Source organism: Oreochromis niloticus, linkage group LG15 (assembly GCF_001858045.2).
Source record: "Oreochromis niloticus isolate F11D_XX linkage group LG15, O_niloticus_UMD_NMBU, whole genome shotgun sequence".
In the NCBI taxonomy this organism is placed as follows: domain Eukaryota; kingdom Metazoa; phylum Chordata; class Actinopteri; order Cichliformes; family Cichlidae; genus Oreochromis; species Oreochromis niloticus.
In genome coordinates this window covers 33,734,213-33,759,396 of record NC_031980.2, presented here as the reverse complement: position 1 = coordinate 33,759,396, position 25,184 = coordinate 33,734,213, and the positions used below count along the sequence as shown (strand labels likewise).

The 25,184-nt window shown below is 41.8% G+C and overlaps 1 protein-coding gene across 15 annotated transcripts in view; it reads right to left on the bottom strand.

Annotated features, from left to right (window-relative positions):
- Nucleotides 1-25,184, bottom strand: part of ptprsa (protein tyrosine phosphatase receptor type Sa) — a 220,684-nt gene that overhangs the window by 10,329 nt on the left and 185,171 nt on the right. For 10 of the 15 annotated variants that reach the window (XM_003449057.5, XM_019345864.2, XM_019345867.2 and 7 more), the window contains 10 exons: nucleotides 25,016-25,063; nucleotides 21,305-21,402; nucleotides 18,882-19,005; nucleotides 15,788-15,963; nucleotides 13,136-13,255; nucleotides 8,199-8,353; nucleotides 7,099-7,384; nucleotides 2,951-3,129; nucleotides 2,465-2,591; nucleotides 2,216-2,341 (listed from right to left, as the gene is read on the bottom strand). In XM_003449057.5, coding sequence (XP_003449105.1) covers nucleotides 2,216-2,341; nucleotides 2,465-2,591; nucleotides 2,951-3,129; nucleotides 7,099-7,384; nucleotides 8,199-8,353; nucleotides 13,136-13,255; nucleotides 15,788-15,963; nucleotides 18,882-19,005; nucleotides 21,305-21,402; nucleotides 25,016-25,063 — 1,439 coding nt within the window. The remainder of the gene's footprint in view (nucleotides 1-2,215; nucleotides 2,342-2,464; nucleotides 2,592-2,950; nucleotides 3,130-7,098; nucleotides 7,385-8,198; nucleotides 8,354-13,135; nucleotides 13,256-15,787; nucleotides 15,964-18,881; nucleotides 19,006-21,304; nucleotides 21,403-25,015; nucleotides 25,064-25,184) is intronic. The other 5 variants (XM_019345869.2, XM_019345870.2, XM_019345874.2 and 2 more) reach the window with 1 other exon arrangement.

Sequence of the window (25,184 nt, the reverse complement as noted above, 5' to 3'; positions counted from 1 at the left end):
ATCTGCCTATTGTCACATGTGACTATATGTGCTGCTGATGTGCGTCTGCACTGCTGCTGCCAAGGTGTACTCTTGTACATTTATTGTGCTTGACAAATACAGTGATTTAGAATCTAATAAGTTAGGCCCCGTATACCAGCTCTCTTTGTAAAACACCTCATGTCTCTTTCCCTGTTTTATGACGCATTGCATGTTTTCTTTCTTGTGTTGCCTTTGTTTTTCCATCTCAAAAACATTTAGCCTCAGCAGGGGGATTAAAAATGAAAGAGGGGCAAAGACAACAACACAATAAACTAAGCACGCGAAAGAAAGAAGGGGGGTGGGTGGGGGGGAGAGCAAAATTTAACACACAACCTGAGGGCCCACGCGCCGTGTCAAATTGTGTGATTAAATACGTGACTGGCTCGCTAGATGTGAGTGTTGAGGCGTGGAGTCTATGCTATTACTGCGCAGAGGCATGCGAGAGAAACACACACAGCTGTGCGCACACACACACACACACACACACACACACACACACACACACACACACACACACACACACAGTCATACATATACAAAACAGACAAACATGTACATGTGATCTGTGCAATGGCAGGGTAAGCCCAGGTCACAGACACTTTTACGTGCATACACAATCAGCAATATGAGGTCGACACCTGCAAGATCGACACACACGCACACATGCGCGGCCTGAAATCACAGACCGGACTATCACCTGCTCCATCTCTCCGCTTTGTTTTCTTAACTGCGTGATAAGCTTTGACTGCCTGTTTGCTAACACTGTGTGCTTTGATGATTGAGTCCCCTTTGAGAATCCTCGAAAAGAAAAGCAGCGCTGACCAGACCTCGGGGCAACGTGTTTGCATGCACGTTAGAGCAATCTCATACTTTATATGCATCCATATCTTCTTACTATAACGATGGTAGCGCATGTATGCATATGTATCTGTGTGTATCCAAGCTGCTCTGAAATGACTCGGTCAATCTTAACGAAACTGTGCACGAACATCGTCACACATACAGCGATTATTAACATCGATATGTTTTTCAAAAAGATTTATTATAAATCCAGGTTCTTTCGATTTTCTTATTCATCATCCGCTTGTGAATGCATTGTTACATTCTCCGCGTTTGTTTTGCCTCTACATAACCTCTACAGTTTTGTTCCACTCACTAAATATGGGATGAAGAATTAGAAAAAGCAGGCCCGGCTAGTGTGTTTAATCTATCAGAGCCTTTGGAAGATGATATCTGAACTTGTGTGCATGAACTAATAGAAATATACAGAGGAAAGGAGATTGGTACGAGCCTTTTCACGAGTGCATGTGTGTGCGAGTCTTTGAGTTGCCTTAATTGCTTTAATACCAACAGGATGATGCCTGTGAAATCAGTGGGTATATCAGCCTGTTTGGCAACGAGACGGGAGATTTTCATCTCTCTGCTAGATTTCTACTGTTGCTCCTTTGAACTGTCTGACCTAATTTGACCAAAAAAGAAATGTTATCAGAGGTAAAGAGATAACTACAAAAGAGCAGAGTAGCTTCTTAACAGTTCAGGGCGAGAAAAGTCAGTTCAGTAGTGAAACACTGTATGGAAATCTATCTCACAATAGAAACAGAAAAAAACAATTTCAAAGTCTTTTAAGGAACTTTTGGGGGAAAAATATGACGAGACTGCGATGTTTCTCTGTTTACGTGGCCTAGTTTTACTCAACTTGCTTAATCTTCGACATTTCCAACACCTCAGTGAATTGTTGATGGCGCAACTGTCCAAATTATAACATCATTTTTTTTTTACACTCTTGTACTTTTAGTCTTTTGAGGAGGCTAAAAATGCGGCATTGGCGCACAACTTCTGATGAACAAAAGCATAAAAAAGAAGGCTGGAAAAAGTCCCTCTTGCTCTTTGATACAAAGAAACTGCAGCTGAATATCTATTGAGTGCTGACAGCAATTTAGTACAAAGTTATCTTTTAAGGTGTGATGGGCAGATTTCAGATTTATGCTCCAGCGTCAACAACAAAAGCCACTGAACAGAAAAAATACAACATGTAGGTTACAGTGTGGGAATATGTACAGGCTCTGTGTTTATGTAGGCTTTAAAAGGGTGTAATTTATTGTATTTATGTATTTTGCATTGTATTGGAAAATTTCACATCTTGCGCCCTGTTTAACCCTCCCATACCGCCAAAGGACCCCCGGGTGTGTCTTACCCTGGCGTCTGTGACCTTGAACTCTCTGAGGATGTACTGAGGCATGTTATACTCTGCCATGGGATCTACCACAAAGTACTGATACCTGGCAGAGCGCTCTGCAGGCCAGTACTGGTGACATTTTTCCTGTTTGGAAAAAAAAAGCGATGATTTTTAGTGCAATTTTTTTACAATGTTTTAAATTTTGATTTAAATTATTTAATTTTTAAGCAATAAAGGACAGATAAATAACATAAATCGGCGTCATACCCTTCCCATCTCTCTAAGTTTGGTCAACATGACTACAATAGTAGAGTTGTTCTCCCAGAGCATTCTCCAGAAGTCTTCTGTAGTCTCCGCCAGAGGGCCCTGCGTGGCAATGTAGGCTTTCTGTTGCCTGTTTAAACAGTAAAGTCACACCATGTTTACTTGAGTAATTACCTGTAAACACCACTGATGCAAATTCAGAGAGGGGAAAAAACAAAATCAACCGTACGACACAAACTTGTGGACGATAAGTAAACTTGATGATTGCTTTTACATAATAATAAACATGATTACATGACTGCTATGAGGAAAAAATATAAAAATAGAATGAATATTTCTCTCATTTTCTTAATTCCATGTAATATATGTCTCCGATCAATCAAGATGTTTCCTTGCAGTAGAAATAAACACATGAATAAATAAGCTGAGTTACTTCACCTCACATATGCTCATGCTGGCGTGCTTTTCTGCCATCTCAACTCTTCTTACCTGTATCCATCAATAAAGCTGGCATTGATGTAGTCGGATCCTTCCAGGCCTCTGATTGGCTGCAGGCAAACACGAGTGGTCTCGTAGGGCATGATGTTAACCAGCCGATTTTTGAACTTGTTGCAGGGAAGGTTGGCACTGATGAAGCGCGACGTGTGGGCTTTGGAGTTGGCCAAACGCTGTTGGGGGAAGACAGAGGGATAGTTTAACATACCAGAGGATAAGCAATAACAGTAACAGTACAGACTGAGGTAAAAATATAGTATAGTGATAAAAAAAATGACATTTAGTAAGGTTGCAATGAACGATGCGGAGGAGGAGAAGAAAGATTAAAAGCAGAGAAAGGTGAGAAGGTAGCACTGAAGAGGAAAGAAGTAAAGGGAGAAAGGAAGAGCAGCAGAGGATGAAGAAGACAGTTGCAAGATAGCTAGAAAGTGGAGAATATCAATTGCAGAAAGTAATAAAGAAGACCTAATCTAATCTGATCTGTCACCCACGATGCCACCGCTTCAAAGGACATTGTTTATCAGGAATATATTTATCGGAAAGCAATTCAAAACTTTATTCCCGTTTGCAACTTGTGAGGTCCTGGAGGGTCAGATAAAATGACGGAAAATACGCTACACACCCAGACTAACAAGCCTCTGGATCAAGCCTGTATGAAACAGAAAACTTGCCTAAAAGTGGGTCAGTCGCAGCTTTGATAATGGCAGTGTGCATAAAACATAGACTCACATAGGGATGCTCAGAAAGACAAACACACACGCACGCTGCATAATGATCAAAATGAAAATGCCGTACTGCTACATCATCACCGTCATAAGGATCTCAGCGCGAGTTTGTGGGTCAGCAAGTCCTATGATCTCCTCCTTTTGGCTTCGACGTCTCAACAAAGAATATGTGTGTGTGTGTGTGCACGCGTGTTTGTGTGTGTTCTTGCTCGTTAGCCTGCAAATAGAAGATACCCTTGTCAGATGGTTTAGGACCCCTTTCAGACAGAACGCACGGCGCACTGAAAACACCAGCAGCATCACAAGAAATGAGAACGAGACAAGAGATGAGCCGCAACTGACCCCGGTGAAAAAGAAGGCGGGATGTGAATATATTTTCTAGACTTTCCAGCTCCCAATACTTGTCAAAATACAAAAAGTCAGTGTGTTCATCCTTGGATCTGTGCGCAAACCGGGTCTAACTTTCCATTTTCTCTTCCAATTAGAGCATTCTCGGTCTCTCTTTTCTCTTTCCCCCCTTGTATAGCACCAGCAGCTCTCTATCAGTGGCTACTTGGAGTCCATCCAGTGTTTGCCTCCTCCTCCTCCCATGCCTTTATCCCTTGCTACTGTCTTGCTTTTGATCTGTGTTTCACAGAGGCACCTGGAAAGGCTTAAGGTGGCCTGGCAGTGCTAAAGAGGCCCTCAGCTACACCACAGAGGGTGAAGGGAACTGAGCCAGACCTGGCAGCCTCAATCTCTGCACCTCATGCTTACTAGCTCCTTCCCATTTATAGTACAGCATATCTGGTGAGTTTTCATTCCATTTGGCATGTTGCACCGAAACATATATTTGGTTATGTATCAGAAACTAGAGCTTACAGAAGCACTGTGACCAAAAACGCAGTAGGACCATCCCCAGTAAGCTTCCCTGGACATAACCAAATCTAAGTGGGAAGTCAGAACCCTGTAATAGAAAATACAAGGGTCTGAGGATATTAAATACCATCTGGCATTTCTATAAATCTATAGTAAAATATTCTGAATATCACTACAGATTCACACATATTTATTCTTTTTAGTACATTTACTATCTATTAGATCATAGGTTTTTGGTTTATTTCTAGTAAATACTATCTTTCCAGTTGTGTACTTCTTTGACAGCATTCATTATGTTTTGCCGTGCAAAGCCTTGTGAGAGTTTTGTATATGTATATGACTGTTTCTATATAAATCGAGAAGATTTTTGTATTTTTGTTTGGACTCGGATCCCAGTTTAAACAGCTGAATCCCAACTCATACTTGCTGCTATTTAATGAAATTTATCCCAGTAGCTCAGTAGCGTTTTGTTGTGTGTGTATGTTGTAATCCACATACTGTTGCCAAATACGTTCTACAAGCGCGCTATGTGCATAAATCTCCATAAAAATGCACATACTGTGAGCAAGAAAGCACTTTTGTCTGACTACTTCATGACAAAATCATCTTCAGGGATTCCCGACAGTTATGGTTTAACTCTGCGTGACTGTGTATCCTACCTGAGAATGACAGTGCCCTCCCACTCTTGCCTATAGTGCAGTATTCTGTCAAATCACTTCCTTACTGCCAACTTAGTATACACTTGTCCCTTTGTTCATTAGCCAAACGTTCCTCCCTCCGCTTGCCTCGCCTTCCACCTCCATTTGTCATCATCAAGTATTAATTACTTAGCTCAACCACCCCTCTTCTCACACGCCTACCCCCCCTCTGTACTGACGGCAGGGTGGATGTTATTAATCCCCGTTCGACTCCTGACGCCAGCTCAGCATTATTCCCAGATACAGATGGCAGTGGAGATTCCGTCACTGTTGTGCACCAGTGAGAAGAAACCAAAAAAAAAAAGACTAATCGCACTGGCACTGTTGTTGTTTCTTGGTAGGGAGGCTGCGTTGATGGAAAGCGATGACGAATGATTCAAGAATCCTTGTGTGTAATCCAAGGTCAGCAGATGCTAACTGGTGTGCCAAAGTTGAGGTGACTTTACTTTATGGACGGGTGACAAATTATAGGAGAAACCCCCCCAACTCAATTAACTGGCAGTGACTCTACAAGCAGCATTCTTCCAAAAGATATGTGATGTTTGATTATGGTGATGGAGAGCACTGTCTAATATGCCACAATGTCTCATAGATGGTCAGCTAGATTGATGCCCGGGGGCTGTGACGAATTGCAACGGCTGTACCTATAAAGGAAAAAGTAGACAATGCCAGCTAATATCCCCCCGCTGTAGCAGTCACCCAGTCTCCCCATCGCAGGACTTACAGGTTTAGGTTTTTCCTTTAATTAGTCACCCCTCTGTACATAAATAATATGCTTCCCTGTTTTTCTCACCTACTGCTTTTTCATTAATTTTTTCTTTCTTAAAACCGAAACTCAAATCCATGCTGCTTTGAGCCAAAAATCCTTTGTCTTCCCCCTGCTAGATTAAACCCAATTTCTTAGCCTAAGCATATTATTGCAAAATCCTCACAAATGAACAATGTGGCCCAACAGCAAAGGGCTTCTATATTTCTCTTTTCTAGCTCTGGAAAAAAAAATGGTACACCTCAATAGCACCGTGTACCTAAATGATGAAACGTTTTAAGTGAAGCACAAGAAAGTAAAGGAAATTTGTTTTTAGTCACCTGTTACTTGGACAGCATCCATAAAAAACTGACAAATAGCTGCCATTCAAATAAGGCAGTTTAAATATACCTTCTACAGTGATGCTACACTGTATGAACTGCATCTTCACTCAGCTAAAATGTTATTCTTTCAATCCCCCCACCCACCCAGGCAGTGACAGCAACCATCCAATTTGTCTCTTTCCTAGTCTCCTAATTTAGTTTCACAGCTTCTTGTCAGAAACACAGATGCTGATAGTTAAGAACCACTGAAAAAACACCAAAACAAAACAAAAAAACCCCAAATCAAAATACAAAGAAATGCATTATCACAAAGCAAAGAGCAATGACTGAAACCAATAATTAAGCACACTGCAAATAATGATGAAGAAAAATATGAAAAAAGCAATGAAATTGGATTTGCATCCAGAATAACTTCTGGGAAGATAAAGCTGGCAGCTAGGCTTATTTAAAAGGCTTACAGTGGCTTAAAACAAGGTGTCAGAAAAACATACCGGCACCGTCTTCATTATTTAGTTATGTTAAGGACTACAGAGGAAAGTTAATGTAGACATTGATCTGTGGCTGCTCGTTACTTCCCACTGTGTTGGCAGGCTCCCTCATAATTTGCATGCCTGACCCCAGCAGAAGTTAAAGTTCATCGGTACATGTAGTTAGGGCTCATTAATGAAAAAAAACAACAACAAAGCGATGTGTAAAACCCTGTAATTTCAGTGCATGATGCACTTAAAATGGTCAGAAGGTTATTAAGGTTTTATAGGTTTATTTCCTATACCTTGAACTCCAGCTCCATGCCAGTGACGTGCTCACCGCTCTCCACCTGGGCAAGCTTCTGGATGTAAGAATACAGGCTCCGGGCAGCCACCTCAGTGTTTCCACAGGCCACCGCCTCCAGCAGTGCGTCATGAATGAAGCTGTACTGGTCTTCAGTCTGCACCATGTAGTTCCGCTGCGATCGCATAAGTGTCACGTGGCCATAAATGTCGACCGTCTTCTCGTGCTTGATGCGCTCCAGCATGGCGTCGATGACGATGAAGCAGCCTGTCCGCCCAACACCCGCGCTGGAGTAAAATAAAAAAATAAGATACAAAATTACTCCATTTTTTCTTTTTTCTTAGAGTGTTTTGGCATTGAATATTTTCAGTGTAATTCACTGTGCCATTATAATGTTTTATATACAGCAAGTCCTGTAAGCTCTGTTGTGGAGTCACACTTTGCATAATTGAATAGGAAGATGCAAAAAGAGAGATGTTATGATAGCTAAGAGAGGAAATAATTAAACAATGAAAGAAAATGACAAATAGAACAACAGGAGGACAGTGATGGAGACTGGGCGAAGCAAGCCGTCAAATTTCAATTTTATTGTGTAGTGCTTTGGACTCACTGAAGTCTTCTTATCTTGACAAAAAGGAAGGTTTCAATTTGAATAAGCCATTTGAGAAATACCGCTCGTAAAAGGAGGAAGAGCTAAGGAGTGAAATGGGAGACGCAAAGGAGATGGAAAGGGATTACTTTTGAGGCTTTCTGACAGAAAGAGAAGAAAAGAAAAAGGTGGAGAGAATGGCAGCAGGGAAATAAAGGATAAATTAAAGAGAAGGCTGCTGTGACCAATTGAAAATAGAAGAGGCAGAGGTCATTTGGGAAAGAGAGTATGCGTTGGTGTAAAGTGTGTTACGTAACCTATAATAGCAAGTACGCAGGTAAAGCCAGCCATTCTGTTGGCTCACGGACACACAATGACCTAATAACAACTGCATTAATGAAGCTGGGATTTTCCATGTGCAGGGCTTGACTTCATTTTTGGGACACCGGCAGGTGCGAGAACCACTCCTCAGTTCCTTTGAAGCACAAAAGTGAATCAAATTACAAACCGACCTGCAGTGAGCAATGATTGGTCCAGCGTCAGGCGGATTGCAAGTCTTCACCCGACGGAGGAAGGCCAGGAATGGGGTTGGGTACTCTGGTACACCGTGGTCAGGCCAGGCGGTGAACTGGAACTGACGAACCTCCCGCTTCTCACTCGAACCATTCTGCATAAAACAGAGAGAGGCTGGTTGCACTGTGTTTGCACTGGGTCATTCAGTAGCTTTATTGTTGATCTATAAACCCAAATGGTGTCTTGATAACGGTGCTGCTTTGTGCAACTTGGCTGTTACAGATAGATGTTGTACAGTGAGACCACAAAACATTCAGAAAGCTGACATACTGACGTATTTAGTGGATACACCTGCTTACCACAAAGCTAGGACTGTTAGGATTTCAGGTCAAATAAAAAGTTGCACTTTGTAGACTTGATGAGTAAAATGCACTATAGTTTAGGTTAAAATCATCTATGATGAAATGCTTTCAACACATGCAGCTCATCAATGGCTTCAACAGTTAATCTAATAACCAATCTAGAAAAGCTGGGGGACTGTGTAAATTGTATTGATTTGGAAATCATTTAAACCCTGTCCTTGCTGGACTGTCTCACCGAGTTAAAATTGTGGATGAAGCGAAGAAGTGGACCTCCTAAACCTCACTCGTCCTTGCATGGTGATCTTGGCCCTCGAAAACATAGGGCTGATCACACATTTGATAAACAAATAAATGCTGTTGCTACAGTTAGTTTCTTCTAGCTGATGCAAAAGGCTAAGCCCTTTCTCCCTTTTGCTGACTTTGACAAGGCAAATCATGCTTTAAGAGCTTGAAAAAGAAGGCAATGGACTTGTTCAAGTTTGTGAGGATGTTTCACCTTTCACACAAGAGGCTTCTTCAGTTCTTAAAAGATTTTTCAAGCTCCTACGACTACCATGACCTGGATGACTGAGAGCCTAGACGGACTACTTCATACGTTCATTTCACCCAGGCTTGCTTTTTGGAGTAGTTTTTATTTTAGAATCAGCCAGGCGCTGCATTGTCCTCTGCAAACAAAATGCAGCAGCTCAAGTCCTGACAGGCACATGCAAGCGAGCTCATATTTCCCCTGTTTTTGGATGTTTTAACTACACATTCTCCGAAATGATCGTTGAGATCAGCTGACCAGACGCGTCTGGTCTTACTGTGAAGCAGATTAAAGCATAGAGGAGACCTGGCCTTCCCTGTAGATGCCCCTGAACTTTGAAACAGCCTGGGCCCTTGAAATGAGCATCTTGAAATTGAAATGAGCAACTCGACATCTTCAAAAGCCGCTTGAAAACTCATTTTTACTCCTTGGCATTTAAACCAGACTGAGTCTTGGCATTTGTTTTTCCTCTGTCTACTTTTGTGTACCGTGCCAGTTTAGTTTAGTTGTACAGCACAGAGACAAAATATCAAACATTGAAAGTGGAAAAAAATTCATACAAGGGTAACAAGGGTCCTGAAAATGGTCATAAATATAACTGGGTTTAATAGAAGCATCCAATGGAGTTTGTGGGTAGATTTTTCAGCAGTTTAAGAATAGCTCAATAACTCAAGAGCAACATGTACATGTACTCATTGTTGCTGCTGAGAATCAAGAGTAAGTCTCAGTGTACTGTAATACTGCAAAGAATGTACCATTTTTATAGTCTCCAGTACATAAAACATTAAAAAGGGATTAAGCTCAAAACCAGCTACAGTATAAACTTAGAAACTCAGATCACTCATCACTGACGTCCTTTAAGGGGGTTTGGGGTGTTCATTACAGCGCATGGACATTACGGGCACAGGAAATGCCATCCGTCCATGCATCCATCTTCTTACGCTTATCCGGGGCTGGGTTGGGGACAGCAGCCTAAGCAAAGAAGCCCAGACCTCCCTCTCCCCAGCCACCTTCTCCAGGTTATACATGGGAACACCAAGGCATTCCCAGGGCAGCCGAGAGATATAATCTCTCCAGCATGTCCTGGGTCTGCCCCGGGGCCTCCTCCCAGTGGGGCAAAACATCTCACCCAGGATGCATCCTTATCAGATGCCTGATCCACCTCAACTGAATTCTTTCGATGTGGAGGAGCTGCATGCCGTATGCTGTGAACATCTTATTATTGCCAAACATTTTGAGAGGCTGAAATCCTGTCCTCTCAAGCAAGAATGGGAAAACATGTTTGTGTTTGGGAGCTGAGCAGACCTTTTGCTGCAGTTTTGAAAGCTCAGTGTTGTTCAGAAAAAAAGAGGTGATGCAAACCAGTGGTAAAGACGCCCCTGTCACGATTCTGTTTTGAAATGTGTCGCTGGCTGAAATAAAATGAGCGTATATTTAAATATTTTACAGCTGTTTAAATCTGCTCTCAATTACAAAATGGGCTTTGCAGTTTTTGGGAAATCTTTTTCCTTTTTTTGATTATGATTTTACCCAATTTGAACTTGTTGTTGTAGTAGATATCATTTTCATGCTGATCAGCACTGATGTGAGTGTGCTCATGTACTCATTGTTGCTGCTGAGAACACTCGGGACATGATACAAGCGGCAAACACTCATTTTACACACCCGTTTGACAGCTCCTGTCATAAAATCCACTATTGAGGCATCAAAACTGGGATCCAGAGGAAGATTTTTGTGAAGGACAAGAAGAAAGAGACAGAGAGAAAGAGCAGCCTTGCATCTTCCTGTCCGCTTCCCCCTCCTCACAGAAGATCCTCTAATGTAGGCACTGTTTGCATTTCATTGCAGTGCTTCTACTTGCCTGACAGAGGGAATTTTTCCTTGCTGAATAAATGAATAAATGAGTGTGGTAATTAAAAGCAAACTGACCTACTTCTTGTTTTCCTTTTTTTTTGGACATTCCCCATTTCTGGAGTTGAGGAAGACGGGATGAATACGACTGCTACCTGGCTGCTGGTTTTATTTGAAGTCTTTTTTTTTTTTGTCAAGAATTTATCAGCGGACACAATCACGCGTCACTGTAGGAAACACATACATATAGATATGTACCACAGCAGCTGCTTTGTGAATGCGCCATGTGTTTGTCTGTGTGACTACCGCCAGCCTCTGCCGCCTGATTCTTCACACAAATTCAACAAAGTGAAAACAGCTCGGCGAGAAATCCCAGCAACGGCTTCAGGTATAAGCAAGAAGGAAGAGGGTGAGCAGAAAAAAGAAGAAAGCACTGCTGGGTGTGATAGAGGCTGAGAGCGGCAGAATGTAAATGGCCCTGAATGTCAACCAGCTTTAAAGCGCCACGGCTGCTGATACGTTGCTATCTTTACCGTCACTGGTTTGCCTCAGCATCCATTGTTCCATTGACAATTCAGGTAAAAAAAAAAAGTCAACAGTGACTTAACACTGGTGTTATCTTGGCAAAAGGAAAATTCTGGAAATGTCTAATCCTTCCAGTGGCTGGTTCAGTTCCTATCACAGGACCTGTCTTTGCATTTGGCTGCGGGTGAGAGCGGGGTGCATGTAATGCATGTGTGCTGGTGGCCTGACAGTATGCGGTAATAATACACTGGTTTGTGTCTGGCATCATATTTATGCATGTAGCATTTCCGATATTTGTGCACAAGCATGAATGCAAGCTTGGATGTGCAAAATCTATCTCTTGAGAATGTGCTCATTCACATGGAGAAAGTGCACTGCAATATGTCATATGAAATATCTTAATTAGAGGGAATACACACTATGCCTCCCTTCTTCTTTTAGAGCATTTTACTATTATAGGTTTTTTTGTTCTGAATTTACAGATTATATATTAGCGTAATTATAAAAACACAGTTTCTTTAAGCATCCCTTTCACATTTCACATATTAATATGAATAAAACAGTCGCGTGTTCCTGCCACTAACACAGTACACAACAAACCTTTCTGCCTTTTAAAGTCAACGCAGATGATTACTGGAGTAATATCTTATTTGGGAAATTAATACACCGTTACATTGCTCTGTCATAATTTTACATATCTAAATGGACTCTTCATGCCCCTTTAAGCAGGAGATTTGTGGTAAAAGCACATCTATTTTTAGTCAGGATTTGTTATTATAAAAAGAACATAATGGTTAATGGATATTTGTTCAAATATTATCATTTTTTTTCTGTCAGCCTCCCCAGTAGCTTTTCAGACGTATCGATAAAGATATTTAAAATTGCTTCTTTGTATCAAGGCACGGGTCCTGTAGCTTCTGATGTAGCTCTTCTGCTTTTAGCATATAAACATATAGTGTCATTAGAAGACAACTACAATATTACTTGTTAAATTTGATAAAACAAAGCAGTCTGTTCAATGCGATCATGTTTTTTTTTACTTGTTTTTAAAAGCTAGGTAAGTAAGATTATCCTGTTATGATAATTTTTCATTTGAATAAATATTTTCCCCACTTTTTTTTCTCGTTTTTGAGATCGCAGTCTTTGCAGTGAGCGTAGCTCTGAATATGTGTGCAGGGCTGTGTGTGCGTACACAGAAGCATGAGAGCAGTCTGCCAATTATGTATATTGAGTTTCTCTTCTGCTCACTTTACCTAAGTGCTCCAATTTGGCAGATGCACATAAACAGATGATCTATTGAGGAGAGCGAGAGCGCTGTGCAAGGTAAAAAGGGCTGGACTGGAAGGACAATGGAAACAAAGGGTTTTATTTTACATATCTTCGCTTCAAGCAGAAAAATACCATGTGGTTTATCCCAATATTTTCAATGTTTATGCAAACCTTGTGCTTGTATTTCTACAAGGCGTGTCCTCTGGACTAGCACTCCCTTTGCTGAAAAGACATTTATGAGGACGCTGCTATTCATTTTTTGAACCATTTAAGGTAATGGCTGTAATTTATTTGCTCAGACATGTTTGCACATCAGTTTTGAATTGACAAGTACTGTTTGTCAAACATAAGACAGGAGTACAAATAGTAGTGTGTAGGCGAACAATGTGAGGAACCATCTTACCTTGTGCAAAGAGAAGGTGCGCACGCAGAAAGTGGCCAATTCTATCGTGTCCAAAAGGGTCACTTGGGTCATACCGTAGGTCTCTGTACCTCGGCTTGGCCAGTACTGATCACACTTAATCTGGGAGAGAAAGAGAGGCATTAGCTGCAGCATGAAAAACCTCACGGACATAAAAAGGCACGGTTAGGACATTTTTTTAATCACGTTTGTTCGTATCATGGCACACTCTTGGAGCAAGCTCTCCTTTGGACTGAAACAGCGCAGTGGTGACAGAAACACCGGGGCAGCTTCTCTATAATTCACATCTGAGAAACAACATTATGCACACTGAACAGATGTGCCTGTCACAGCGACTCCAATCTCACTGCATAACTTTACCAACCTTACACAAATCCAGCCTGCTTCCTTCCTTGCCTTTTTCTTAAAACAAAACATATTCAACAGTAATATAAAACACAAGGAATGTAATTGAAATCTCGGGAACTTGATGACTTTCCATAATCACAGCTGCTATAATTTCAAATCTTCATACAGAAACCTGCATTCTTCTTAAAAGTTTAGTAAGGAAAAAACAAAACAAAACACTTTTTAGAGCAAACCCTTGATTTGTTGTGACTGTTAACATTTTTTTTCTGGTCCTGTGGCACTACACACAAGCACACACACGGTGTCAGCCCACCTAATAAAGATTCATTCAATATGGGGTGTGATGTGCCAGCGGACATCTGATCAGATGTGACAGCTTGTGAGGGAGATGCTGCTCTCCAGTTTTCTCTCCCATTTCCTGCTCGAGCTGACACTCGAGCTCCAGCACCCGCTAACCCTGATCACGTTTGACAGGAGTGGAATGCGCATGTCAGGATGGAGGGTAGGTAAACAATTCAAAAGAGGACGGAGAAAGGGAAAATGAGTGGAGACACCTGGGGTGAGTGAGCCTGATGTTGACACAGGTTTGACTCGACAGCACGAAACATCACGGTTGGCTTTTTGACATTTAGACAAGTCGACTCCTCGAGAGGACTAAATATTATCACGGCGAACTCACTTAAGTAGAAGTATCAATCCACCGTGAGAAAAAAAAAATCCTTTACATGAAAAGGTCCTGCACTGAAAATGGTAAGAATCACAGAAGCATGAGAACAAAATGTAAAAAAATTAATTAAAAGTATTCATCATGCGGCAGGATGACTTCTAGCTAAACTTCTAAGTGAATTATTATTACATTAGTGGATTATTATACATGCACCCACTGGTCACTTTAATAGGTACATCATGCTAGTATGGTGTTGGGCATCCTGCTGCCTGTATAACTGGCCCAATTTCTCAGGCCATGGATTCAACAAGGTGCTGGAAACATTCCTCAGAGATTGTGGGCCACACTGACATAACAGCATCATGCAGTTCATCATGGCTGCACAGCCACCATGTGAATCTTTCATGCATCCCAAAGGTGATCTATTGATTTGTGAAGTGGTGACTGTGGAGAGCATTTGAGGACAGTGAACTGTCACGTTGAGATGATTTGAGCTTTATGACACTGCACATTATCCTGCTGAAAGCACTGTGATCACAAAGGGATGGGCGTGATGAGCAACAATGTAACAATGCAAAGAGCAACTGTTACATTATTATTCCAAACATGAAAAACCCCCCACTACCAAACACCACACTCACCCCACTCCCATTTTAAGTGCAATGAAACATAATGGTGTTTTAGAGCTGATGAGATAATGTTACATTTTATCAGCAAAATATATTGCCTGGGCAAGTTTATGCAACTTCACGTACTTAAATGTTAGTCTCCTCTCTTATTCTTAGAGATGCAGTGTCTCAACTGCTGATATCCCATAATGTGTACCAAATAAATGACAGGTGCAGTCTCATTTGCAGCGGTGATTATCATAAACCACGTTGAACACTATTCCCCCACCACCAAATATTTAAGGTTTTCTTTAAGGTAGTCTTATTTGTCATTTCTAAGCTAGGACCCAGTTCCTTCACATGTTACAAAAACAGGATTCTGAGCTTCCTGAAACTAAGCCACTGTTCTCTCTGGATCGTTTTCTCTCTATATTCTACAATCAACAGATGGCTGTAGGAGAGACTGGTCGCAGGTACTGCAAATACTCCACAGCACTCTAGCACTCCCGTTCTTAAAATTTCATTTTAGCTTCCTGCACTAAGCAGTCTAAGTTCAACAACTCGCTATGCTCTCTGGGAACATGCAACAGCTTGTGGTTTCTGCTGCAAATAAGGAGAGAAAACAGAGCTAAGCCTGTGAAGGTACTCCCAGTGGATACGCAGCCTAACTTATCAGATGTGCGCAGGTAGAGTGTCTTTGAGTTAGCTCTGCTTTATCAGCCTCCCCAGTTGCTTTAACCACCCCATTCAAATATCTACAGTTCTCTGAAAGCAATCTATCCCAAGAAAATGAAGTCTGATTGCCTACCAATGGAGTTCAGTTATGCAACTGGGAAATCAATGTAAAGCTGTGCCATTTTCAGCAGCTGGTTGTTGTACTTTGTTGTGTAATGCACTGATTTGATTCCAAGGCTCATTTAAAAGAAAACACCATTTTCGAGTGATTTGTAAGGTTGGGGGTTTAAAAAGAAGCGTGCAGAAAACAAGTCCAGATATGCCGAGTGGACCTACCCGCGACTTCTCTTCCAGCCTGGTCATCATGACAATAGTGGCTGCTCTCTGTTCCCACACCATCCTCCAGAAGTCTCCAAATGTCTCTGGTAAAGGTCCTTGGGTGGCAATGTAGGCATTCTGCTTCCTGTAGCCATCAATGTAGTTAGCGTTGATGTAATCGCTGCCTGTTATACCTACATATAGGCAGATAGAGGAAAAAAAACGGAGATTAAAAGATGGAACGTGTACTTTTGATGGCTTTTCCTTTATTATTCTTTTTCCTACCCTCATTTATCAGACTTTTTCATTAACACAATTATTATCACGCCATCTGCCTCAGTAATTCCCAGTTGTCACACGCACTGACACAGTTCCCAGCCAAGGAAGGAGTACGTGTAAATGTGAAGATCAGAATAAGACAAGTCAGGAGAAATTGGCTGAATTCCCATAACATTTCTCAAACTGTCCAAACTACAGTGGCAATGTCTTAAGATTCTGTCGACCACGTCAGCTTCTAAGAAACTTGTCTGGAAGTGGGGGTGGGGGTGGGGGGGCTGTCTGGAAACATAAGGCTTGGGGGCCTAGAATAAGTCCGCTAAAGACTCCAATTCAGCACACTGGACAATGTTGAGAAGTTTCTCCCGTTGATAAAGACCTCCACATTTATCCTACACCACAGCAACTAAGTAAAATGACAGAAAAGTTCCCGAGTTTGAGCTTGATATCACCTGGTCTTAAAAAAAAACATTTACTCACTTGTAATTTTTTATGTTACTAATACATATTTATTGAGTTTTAATAATGCACCTATTACACCACTGAAGTGTAAACAGCTTTCTACACTGAGTTTCTCTTTTCTTTTCTTTTTTTTTCCATTACGAAGATTAATTCATGCAGTATTGTGCATCTATTAGCAATTTACTATGTTTTTATTAACAGCTAATTATGCCTTTTGCAGTTCTCCCATCTGGAATGATCACAAACCAGATTTTTACGTGCTTTTAAATGGATTCAAACACATCTGTCATATTATTCTATCATTTTTCTTTTCTGCATTTGTGGTTCCTTCCAGGTTCCCGTAGATATCGTGTTTACCACCACAACAGACCAAAGAGATGATGGAAGATAGTGGAAAGTAAATCAGCTTCTCAGCCAACATAGCTGGGAGGTAGATCTAGCTTCAGTCCCCCTGAGCCTGCCACCATGCTGTGATATACACCGGTCCTACTAAATCTAGCTAGAAGGAGGTCTTTTGTTGGGCAGAAAGATCCGACATGTTTTTAATGCACAGGATTGTATAAATGTGCTCACATGACTAACAAGTCAAGGTGCCCTTGAGTTTAAAAAGGAATAACTAAAGGACAAAATGCTTTCGATGTTAACAGGATTATCTTGTGATTGGAGTGTCTTACATCGAGCGTCTGGCAGTGATAAGGCAGAGCATCACCCATCTTCATTTACCAACTTCTACAATCTCTCCATTTGAGAAGGGCTTCGGCGTGACAGCATCTGTGTGTCGGAGAGTCATGTCTCTTTGACTGACATCTCTTCGCTCAAGCAACAAACAATGAAACACTCGACCGGACTCGGTGAGGGCTACGGCCCGGGCTATGGCCCGGGCGGAGAGGAAGGATGTGATATACAGAGGAAGGGAGAGACCGAGCGAGAGGCAGAAAGAGCGGGGAGGGCGAAAAGAAGAAAAGAAAGAACAAAGAATCAAAGTAAAGGAGAGAAAAGAAAGTCAAATGTCATTAAAACGGATACCACGTTGCACAATTTGACTGGGCTGCCTTGGCTTTAGTCATAGCTAAGTGAACAGAGAATGGTGGCGTGCATGAATTGTTCTACTGCTGCAACTAATAGCAAAATCACTGCAGTGTAAAATAGAAATTTCAGACTTGATTAATTTATGTATTTATGGACGAGGCATTTTATTTCCCTGGGATAATTTTGTTATGCATGTTGCTGCACCCTAAAATTGGCCTGACTACTGCAAGATGCCGAAATCTAGCCTGAGCAGTTATTTCACACAAAAGGAGAGGACTCTGGAGCAGAGAGTTTGGCATTACTCTGAAGGAGTCGGCAGCTCTTCTGGTGATGCAAAGCCAGAACAATGTCAGCAGTGAAGGGTGACTACCTCTGACAATGTCCCTTGAGATTTAGGAGTCAGAGGAAGAATTTTTCTGGCTCCGAGATTCTCACCACCGTGTCTATAGGCAGTTAGAGGGAAGTCAAGGCAGAGGCGTAGATGTGATGAGACAAATGGGACACTGAAAACACTGGTTTAACTCCCGACTCAGTTTGAGTGTGAGATCTGAGCGCTTGGCCCAAAGATGAGCTGAAAAGAGTCCTTGCCTCACCCCCGATTTGCCTCTGTAAACTGCTTAGCTGGTCAGTAGCAAGCTGAGCTGGAAAAAAGTCCAGAGTTTAAAAATCAGCACATTTCACTTTTCTTCCTTTTCTACATATAAGTTATACAGTAAGCATATATGGTGCTTCACATGTTTATTAGATAGACTACCTTTCATAATACTTAGAAATCTGTAGAAAAAAAAGAACAAGTTTAAAGATAAAAATGACTGAATTCAACATTTTTTATACCCAAACTTGAGCTGGCACACCGGACTTCTTTAAAATTCAGAATCAGAATATTTTATTAATCCCTAAGGATGTGATGTGTTTCAATCATTAAAACCAAATCTGCTGTTCAGTAAACAACTGGAGTTTGGCAAATCCACCGAAAAATATTAACTGTATTTGTATTTCAGCATTAAAGCACCTGTGCATACTGGTGGATAAACAATTATGTTTACAAACGTATGAGTTGAAAGTGTGAAAAAAGTCCTGACCCAAAAAATATATCTCTATATATTTTTCAGTGGCCCTAATCCCGTTCCATAATCTAGTCAAGTTTAGTCCCGACGGATTAAATTGCTAATCCATCCCATTTAAATCCACACTGCAATAAGATACAGCTTTCCACTCGGCTGATTATTTAACATATTCTGCTTTTTTACTGATAACTTTTACGTGCGAGCACTTATCAAACAGCAGCAATACGAGCTCAAGTCAGAGGTGGCGAAGATGTGCGGAGCGTGAGGCTGAGCCTTACCCTCTATGGGAGCCAGGATGACACGTGAGTGGTCGTAGGCGATGACGTTGGCGTAACGATTCTTGGGCTTGTTCACCTCCAGGTTGGAGTGCTCCCAGGTGAACTGCTGGCCTGGATCAATAGACTGATGGGCATACAGAGACAGGCAGAACATGCACACGTAAGGAAGCAATCAAAAGGAGCCACGAGAGAAGCTGAGTAATAACAATACAACCTCCGTGCTATCACAGAAAGAAGAGCGGAAGACGGGGGAGGGAGAGATTGAAAGGTTGATTTCCCTGAGAGAAAGAAGAACACGGTATCATAACAATCTGCACGCCGACTGGTTCTGATACAGCAGCCGCACGCGGTACTTTATCAACATCATTAATGCGGCGGGGTGCGTAATGACAAATAACAATATTGATAAAGGCGGTGGCTCTTCTCCCTTTGACAGGAGACTCGTGGAATGAGCCTCGACACTTGGGTGAAAGACAAATTCAACCGTCTGTTTAAAAATACGAGAATTCTAGATAACTATTCCGCTCCCTCGCCAGGATAATTAAGTATTCCATTATGAGCCGATGTTTGCTCATAGGCGTCTGGTGCCGTGTTGGCGTGGGGATGGAGGCTTGAATGATATTTGCAGTTGGGCTGGAGAGAGAGAGAGAGAGAGACTGAAGCTGAAACTGAGTCCAATTGGAAACGTAATCTAACATGCAATCAGCACGCAATCATTACAGCAATGAGAGATTCCCTCTGTTTTAGCCTCATCTGGCTTTTTTCCCCTTCTCTATCCCTTTTCGACATCCCTGTTTTCCTTATCAGCACGGCTCCATCTTCAAACTCTTCCACTTTTTTATCTACTGTCTTCTCTCTGAAGTTTACTATTAAAGAGTCCTCCACCTCTCCTACTCTCTATATTTTTCCTTTCAGATCATCTTATGACTGACTAAGTGAGAGTATTCATGTCTACATAAAAAGATTGGGGTCATTTCTCTCTTAAAAAAAATAAAAAATCCCTCAGTGCAAAAACCTTCAAACCACATCCGTGTATTTCGCATCTCAATATCTTTTTCCACAAATGACATTTAAGGAATTTGTACGTTTAAAAAATCGGCAGAATATTTTCTCTCGTAAAACTAGAATTCCTCCTCGTTTCTCCTCCTTTTTTTCCGTGATGATGGCTGAAGATGAATGACAGCTCGTGTCCACGCGACAGGCTTGGCAGGACGACGCCTCCTGAGCGCCTGACAGCAGACAGATAAACTCTGCGACTTCAGTATCATCACGCAGAGCCGCGGCTTGCCTTCCTCGCTTCCGTTTGTACTTGAGATTATCTTCTCTTCATCTCCACTCTCCCGCTTTCTCTCCCCTCACTGAATCCTCATCATTAACCAAAACTTCTCCACCTCATCTCTCTCTCCCTTCTCTCCTCTCTGCCCTCTTCCCCTCCATTTTTTCCTCCGCTCGCACATCCCGCCTGGCTAAAAACCAATCAGTCAAAGCCCTGTAGAGCTGTGCTTGGCAAGCCGGGGCGCCGGCACGAGCAGCCATTCATCAAGAAAATAACAAAATTAAAATTACACTTCTCTATTTAATTTGGTCATTTATTTTTCCTGGGGGGTGGTTGTGCGAAAGGGGCAGGCGGACCGAGGGAGAGAAGACAGAGATGAGCTGGTGGTTTAAGGCTCTCTCAAAACCAAGTAATTAGAAGTTGAAGTTGCAGCAAAGCGTCAACTTTGGCATCACGTTTCTCGTCTCTCTCTTCCCCCGCAGAACGGAACAAGCTTGTCCATTTGGTATATAGCCCGAATGTGGATTTATGAATAAAAGATACCCAAGAAATACAGGATTGCTATTAGAAGTCGTTATCCGCCAACATCCACCAGCGGGCATGATGACGGCAGTCTGTGCTGGTGTACCCGCTTCCCACCTTAGCCTGGTGTGCAGCGAGACGACAGGCACGGTGATTTAGGGATGGCGGGGAGGGGATATTGCTTGTATGCAAACGAGAGCTGATTCAGCGCTCCTGATTTCTAATCAACTCTGGTGTCATTTATAACCGCTGCGGTCTCAGAGCTCAGACAGCTCAGTTATCCCCTCTGCACACAAACATGCACACACTCCCACACATACGATGTTAAAGCCTGAGTGCCAGTGTGCGCTTTTCCCAAAATCACATTAGCAGAGGTCTTTCTTTGCTATGTGGAGGCTGCTAATGTATGTGATCACTTGTTGTAAACAGCGTAATTGCTCAAGTACCACCAGCTACAACATGCAGGTATGCAAAACAAGCAGAAAAGAAAGAATTCAAAAGAAGGAGCATGCGACAATAGAGCATACCGGATGAGACTGTCCTTTTTTCCCCCCAATGAAAACACAATTGGACAGAAACCAACACTGTAAGGCAACTTTCACGTTTGAATCGTTGGCCCACCCACCTCGTATTCCTGGGAGAGTTTGAGGTTGTCGTTGGCCTTGAGAAGCTCTGTGTGTTCAGCCAGCTCTGAGATAGGGATAGGAGGATGATTCATCATACCTGCTCGCCAAAAAAATAGAGAGACATTCCACACAAGGGAAGAAAGGAAAGAAAGTGTATCAGTACAGCACACGGGACACTGGTTCTAAACACATGCCATTTAAAGTACGGGTAACTTGTTTTTTTGATCTTTGCTTAAATAACGAGGGACAATGGGTTTTAGTGATGAGGAAGCTTGAGCAGGACATCGTGAATGTTACACACAGTAAAAAAAAAAAAATGTGCTGACTGGTGATGTTATACGCACTTGATTGGACCAGGCCAGAGCTCAAAAGTAGCCAAGTTTATTTTGCAGGGCTGATTGATTATTTGCCAGAAAGGGTTGTGTTATACACCCGCAGACCAAATTGTAATTATTCCCACCACGATCACGATGCTGACGGACAGGCGGACCAATAGGAACAAAAAGTTGCCGAGCGTAGCCAGTTATGGCTCAAACATTCAGAGGCATCAATAACTGTGATAGCTTGGGAAATTAGTTTAAAGCGACATAAGACGAACAATAAAAGGTTTTGATGGAGAGATCAGACGAGGAGCCCCACAGACCCATTTTGGTCTTTCAATCAACAGAATGCTCATGTTGACAAAAATGCCTTGAACTCCTCATTAGAGACAATCAAAAGTAACATTTGCTTTCAGCTCGACTGTTATCAACAAGTGATGATTTGAATAAAAACCCCACAACTCGATGGGAATACTGTTGAGTTGTTGAATGGTCTCGATCAAGTAGGACATTTCAAATTTAAGTTGACTTAGTTGTTTTTCACTAGCTGTACATGGATACCACGATGTTAGCGCAGCCTTAATCTGCAGTGCTCTGTTTGTGCAACGTTGTTAGCACAGCGACCACTTTTCACTGCTGCCTCTATAAAAATCTGCTTATTCTAGAATCGAGCCCTGACCTGGGGGGCTTATAGGAAGGGAGGTGTGAGAGGGATCAGAAGGTTTAGGAGTGTGAATGATGCTGAGTGACACAGTGAGCTGCTCCATTTCAGCCTGCTAGTGCAAAGCAAGCAAGATAGCCTTTCCTTCATCTGCCGCTTCGCTCGGCATTAGCCGAACACTATCTCAATGATGAATACCCCTACAGTACCTTCAAATACAAAAACAGGCAGTCCAACATACACTTCCACCCCTCCCCAAAAATCCTACTGCTTTTTATCCCAAGGCATTCACTAAAAGTACAAGCTTTTTTTAAATGGGTGGGGAAAATTGTGTTTTTTTTCCTCCTTGCTTCAATATCCACTGAATATTGTGTTGCAGCTACTATAATATTATCAGCACTGCTGTGCACTCCAGTCGCTAATCCATTTAGAAGCATAATGCTGAGGCCATGTAATGGAATATGGCGCAACTGTAGATTGTGGCTCTGTCCCTGCACGCCGACTGGCAATACTTAGCACTTCCATATTTTTAAACACGAGGCCTCTTTTCCTGCAGAGCATTGAGGTTAAAAGTCAACAAAATGTTGACACCACCTCAGAAAAATTCAGGCTTAATTGGGCATGCAAATCGGCATAATCACATTAACCATCCTTAACTTTCCCTTTTATACGATGCTTAATACCCCCCTCCAATGTCACGGGGGGTCACTCGTGTTTTGTTGCGCTTAAGAGGGGGTATGGCGGGGTGGGACCCAACTCTCTGTGCTGACAGTATTCATTAGTGATGGTAATTTATTTTACACTGATATAACAATGTGGCAGTCTCAATTACATAAAGATTACAATGCACACATGAGACAAATGGACGCTGTGGCATCTTCTGGGCACGGACACGGACACGGACATGGACATGCCGTATTAACAGTCTACTTTACAAAAAATGCAAACCACTTAAATGACAAACTTAATAGTTTCCCCCTATTCTTAAAGCCCATGTTGAGTTTGTGTTTCAATTAAGCATGTTAATTGCAAACCTTAAGGAAACCTTGTCGGGTAATAGAAGAACTGTTTGTTTATTCATACTTGAGTTTTCTCAGTGAGATAACAAAGCTCTGCGGCAGCGCTTTGGAATGAGCCGAGGTTATTAACGGCTTCTGCTGTAAGAATTCATTACGATGGATATCAAGGAAGGAAAAAAAATGAAAAAGAAGATGAAAAATGAAATTTGGTTGTCAGTTTACTAGCCTCGCTTTCAAAGGGAAGCGCTATCAGACGCTATGAGTGAAATAAGTAAATGCGTGTTCAAACGAGGGGCCCTTACTTCTCCTTGGGAAAACAAGAGCAAGAGGTTGTTTGAGGGGAGATCAAAGAATGTTTGTGTTGGGGTTTGTGCGCGCGTGGTGTGTGTAGTTTTCTCTGCATGTGCACGTATCTCAATTTGTGTGTGTGTCTGTGTTATCCTTTTACAGTTTTTCTTAAAAAAAAAAGTGACCAGGGCATTTGTTTACCTCAACTGGAGGAGGTAAGAAGCAATTATTTACAGAAGGCTTATATAAGAGCCTGATGCAAATATGCAATTCAATTTGTTTGATCTGCATAATTAGTACTGTTTGCTTTTTGATGCCTCATTTTGCTAATAAAATATAATAAAAACTATGTGCTTTATGCTCAAAACAAATCAATCTACCACACCTGAAGGTGTGCTGCAATGTTATTTCCCAGAAAATATTTAGCTTCTAAGCTAGACTTGACTGTTAAGCTTAACAAACAAAGTCAATCAAGGGAGAATTGCTGTTCTTTCTTAACCTAACTCTGAAGCAGTCAGCCCCCACTCTCCCACAACCCTCATTCCCAAAGCTCCCCCCCCCCCTATCTATCCACTATCCTATTTTTCTCCCGCTGTAATCAACATAATGATTAGTAAACACACGTCACAAAAAAACATCTAATTACACACTTCCAGTCTCCTGATCTGCAGTCGATATGCCTGAGAAATACAATCATTCTTTTCGAAAAGCCAAGCCGGTCTTTCCAAAAGCCTATTTATGATGTCGTGTATTTCCATTTAAAAGAGTCGACGTCTGCCTGTGGAAAAGCAAAGAAAATAAAGAGGGAAAACTGGGGGAAGAGTAAAAACCAGAAACTCCTTTTTTTCTTTCGGGTGATTCTTTTGCAGTGAGCAGGAGAGGGGGTGATCAAATGTCGAGCCATTGTTTGCCACTGCTTTAATTAATTCTGCTTGTTATCTCTGAGCACAGAAAAAGACCCCGTTGGTTCAGAATGGAAATGGAGCAGTGGTGGTGAAGGAGGAGGGAGACGGGAGAACAACAGCTTGGAGGTAAGGATTGGGAGGAAGAGAAAAAGGAATAACACAAGTTGTATTTGGAAAAAAACCCTCCACTTATTAACCAGCTATACATGAGCGGAAGTGATCGCACAGGTTATTTATGCATGGTAGATTAATGCACAGCCAACAGCCGGAGTGAATATTGTGATCCAATTAAAGGAAAAAAAACAGCCTAGTGGACCAATAGAAACAAACATAAAATTAATTAGTGCTCAAATTTTGCTGCATCATGTGAAAAAACAAACAAATGCAAATTATGTATTTGGAAATTGAGGCAAGCGGTGCTCAAAGACCTAAAACAAAATAAAACACACACACACACAAAAACCATACGTATATAAAGAAAGCTGGGTACGCAAACTCTGAGAGCATAGTGACTAACTTTCATAGTCAAAATCTGCTTCGCTCTGAGGACTGCTTAGACCAGAATCTGTAAAGGACAGCAGACATAAGGGAAATGGTTTCAAAAAGGCTGTAATGCAACACAAAATGCAATGTTAACAGAAAATATGAAATGTGCAACATAACACAAGGGCATGAAGTAAAACACA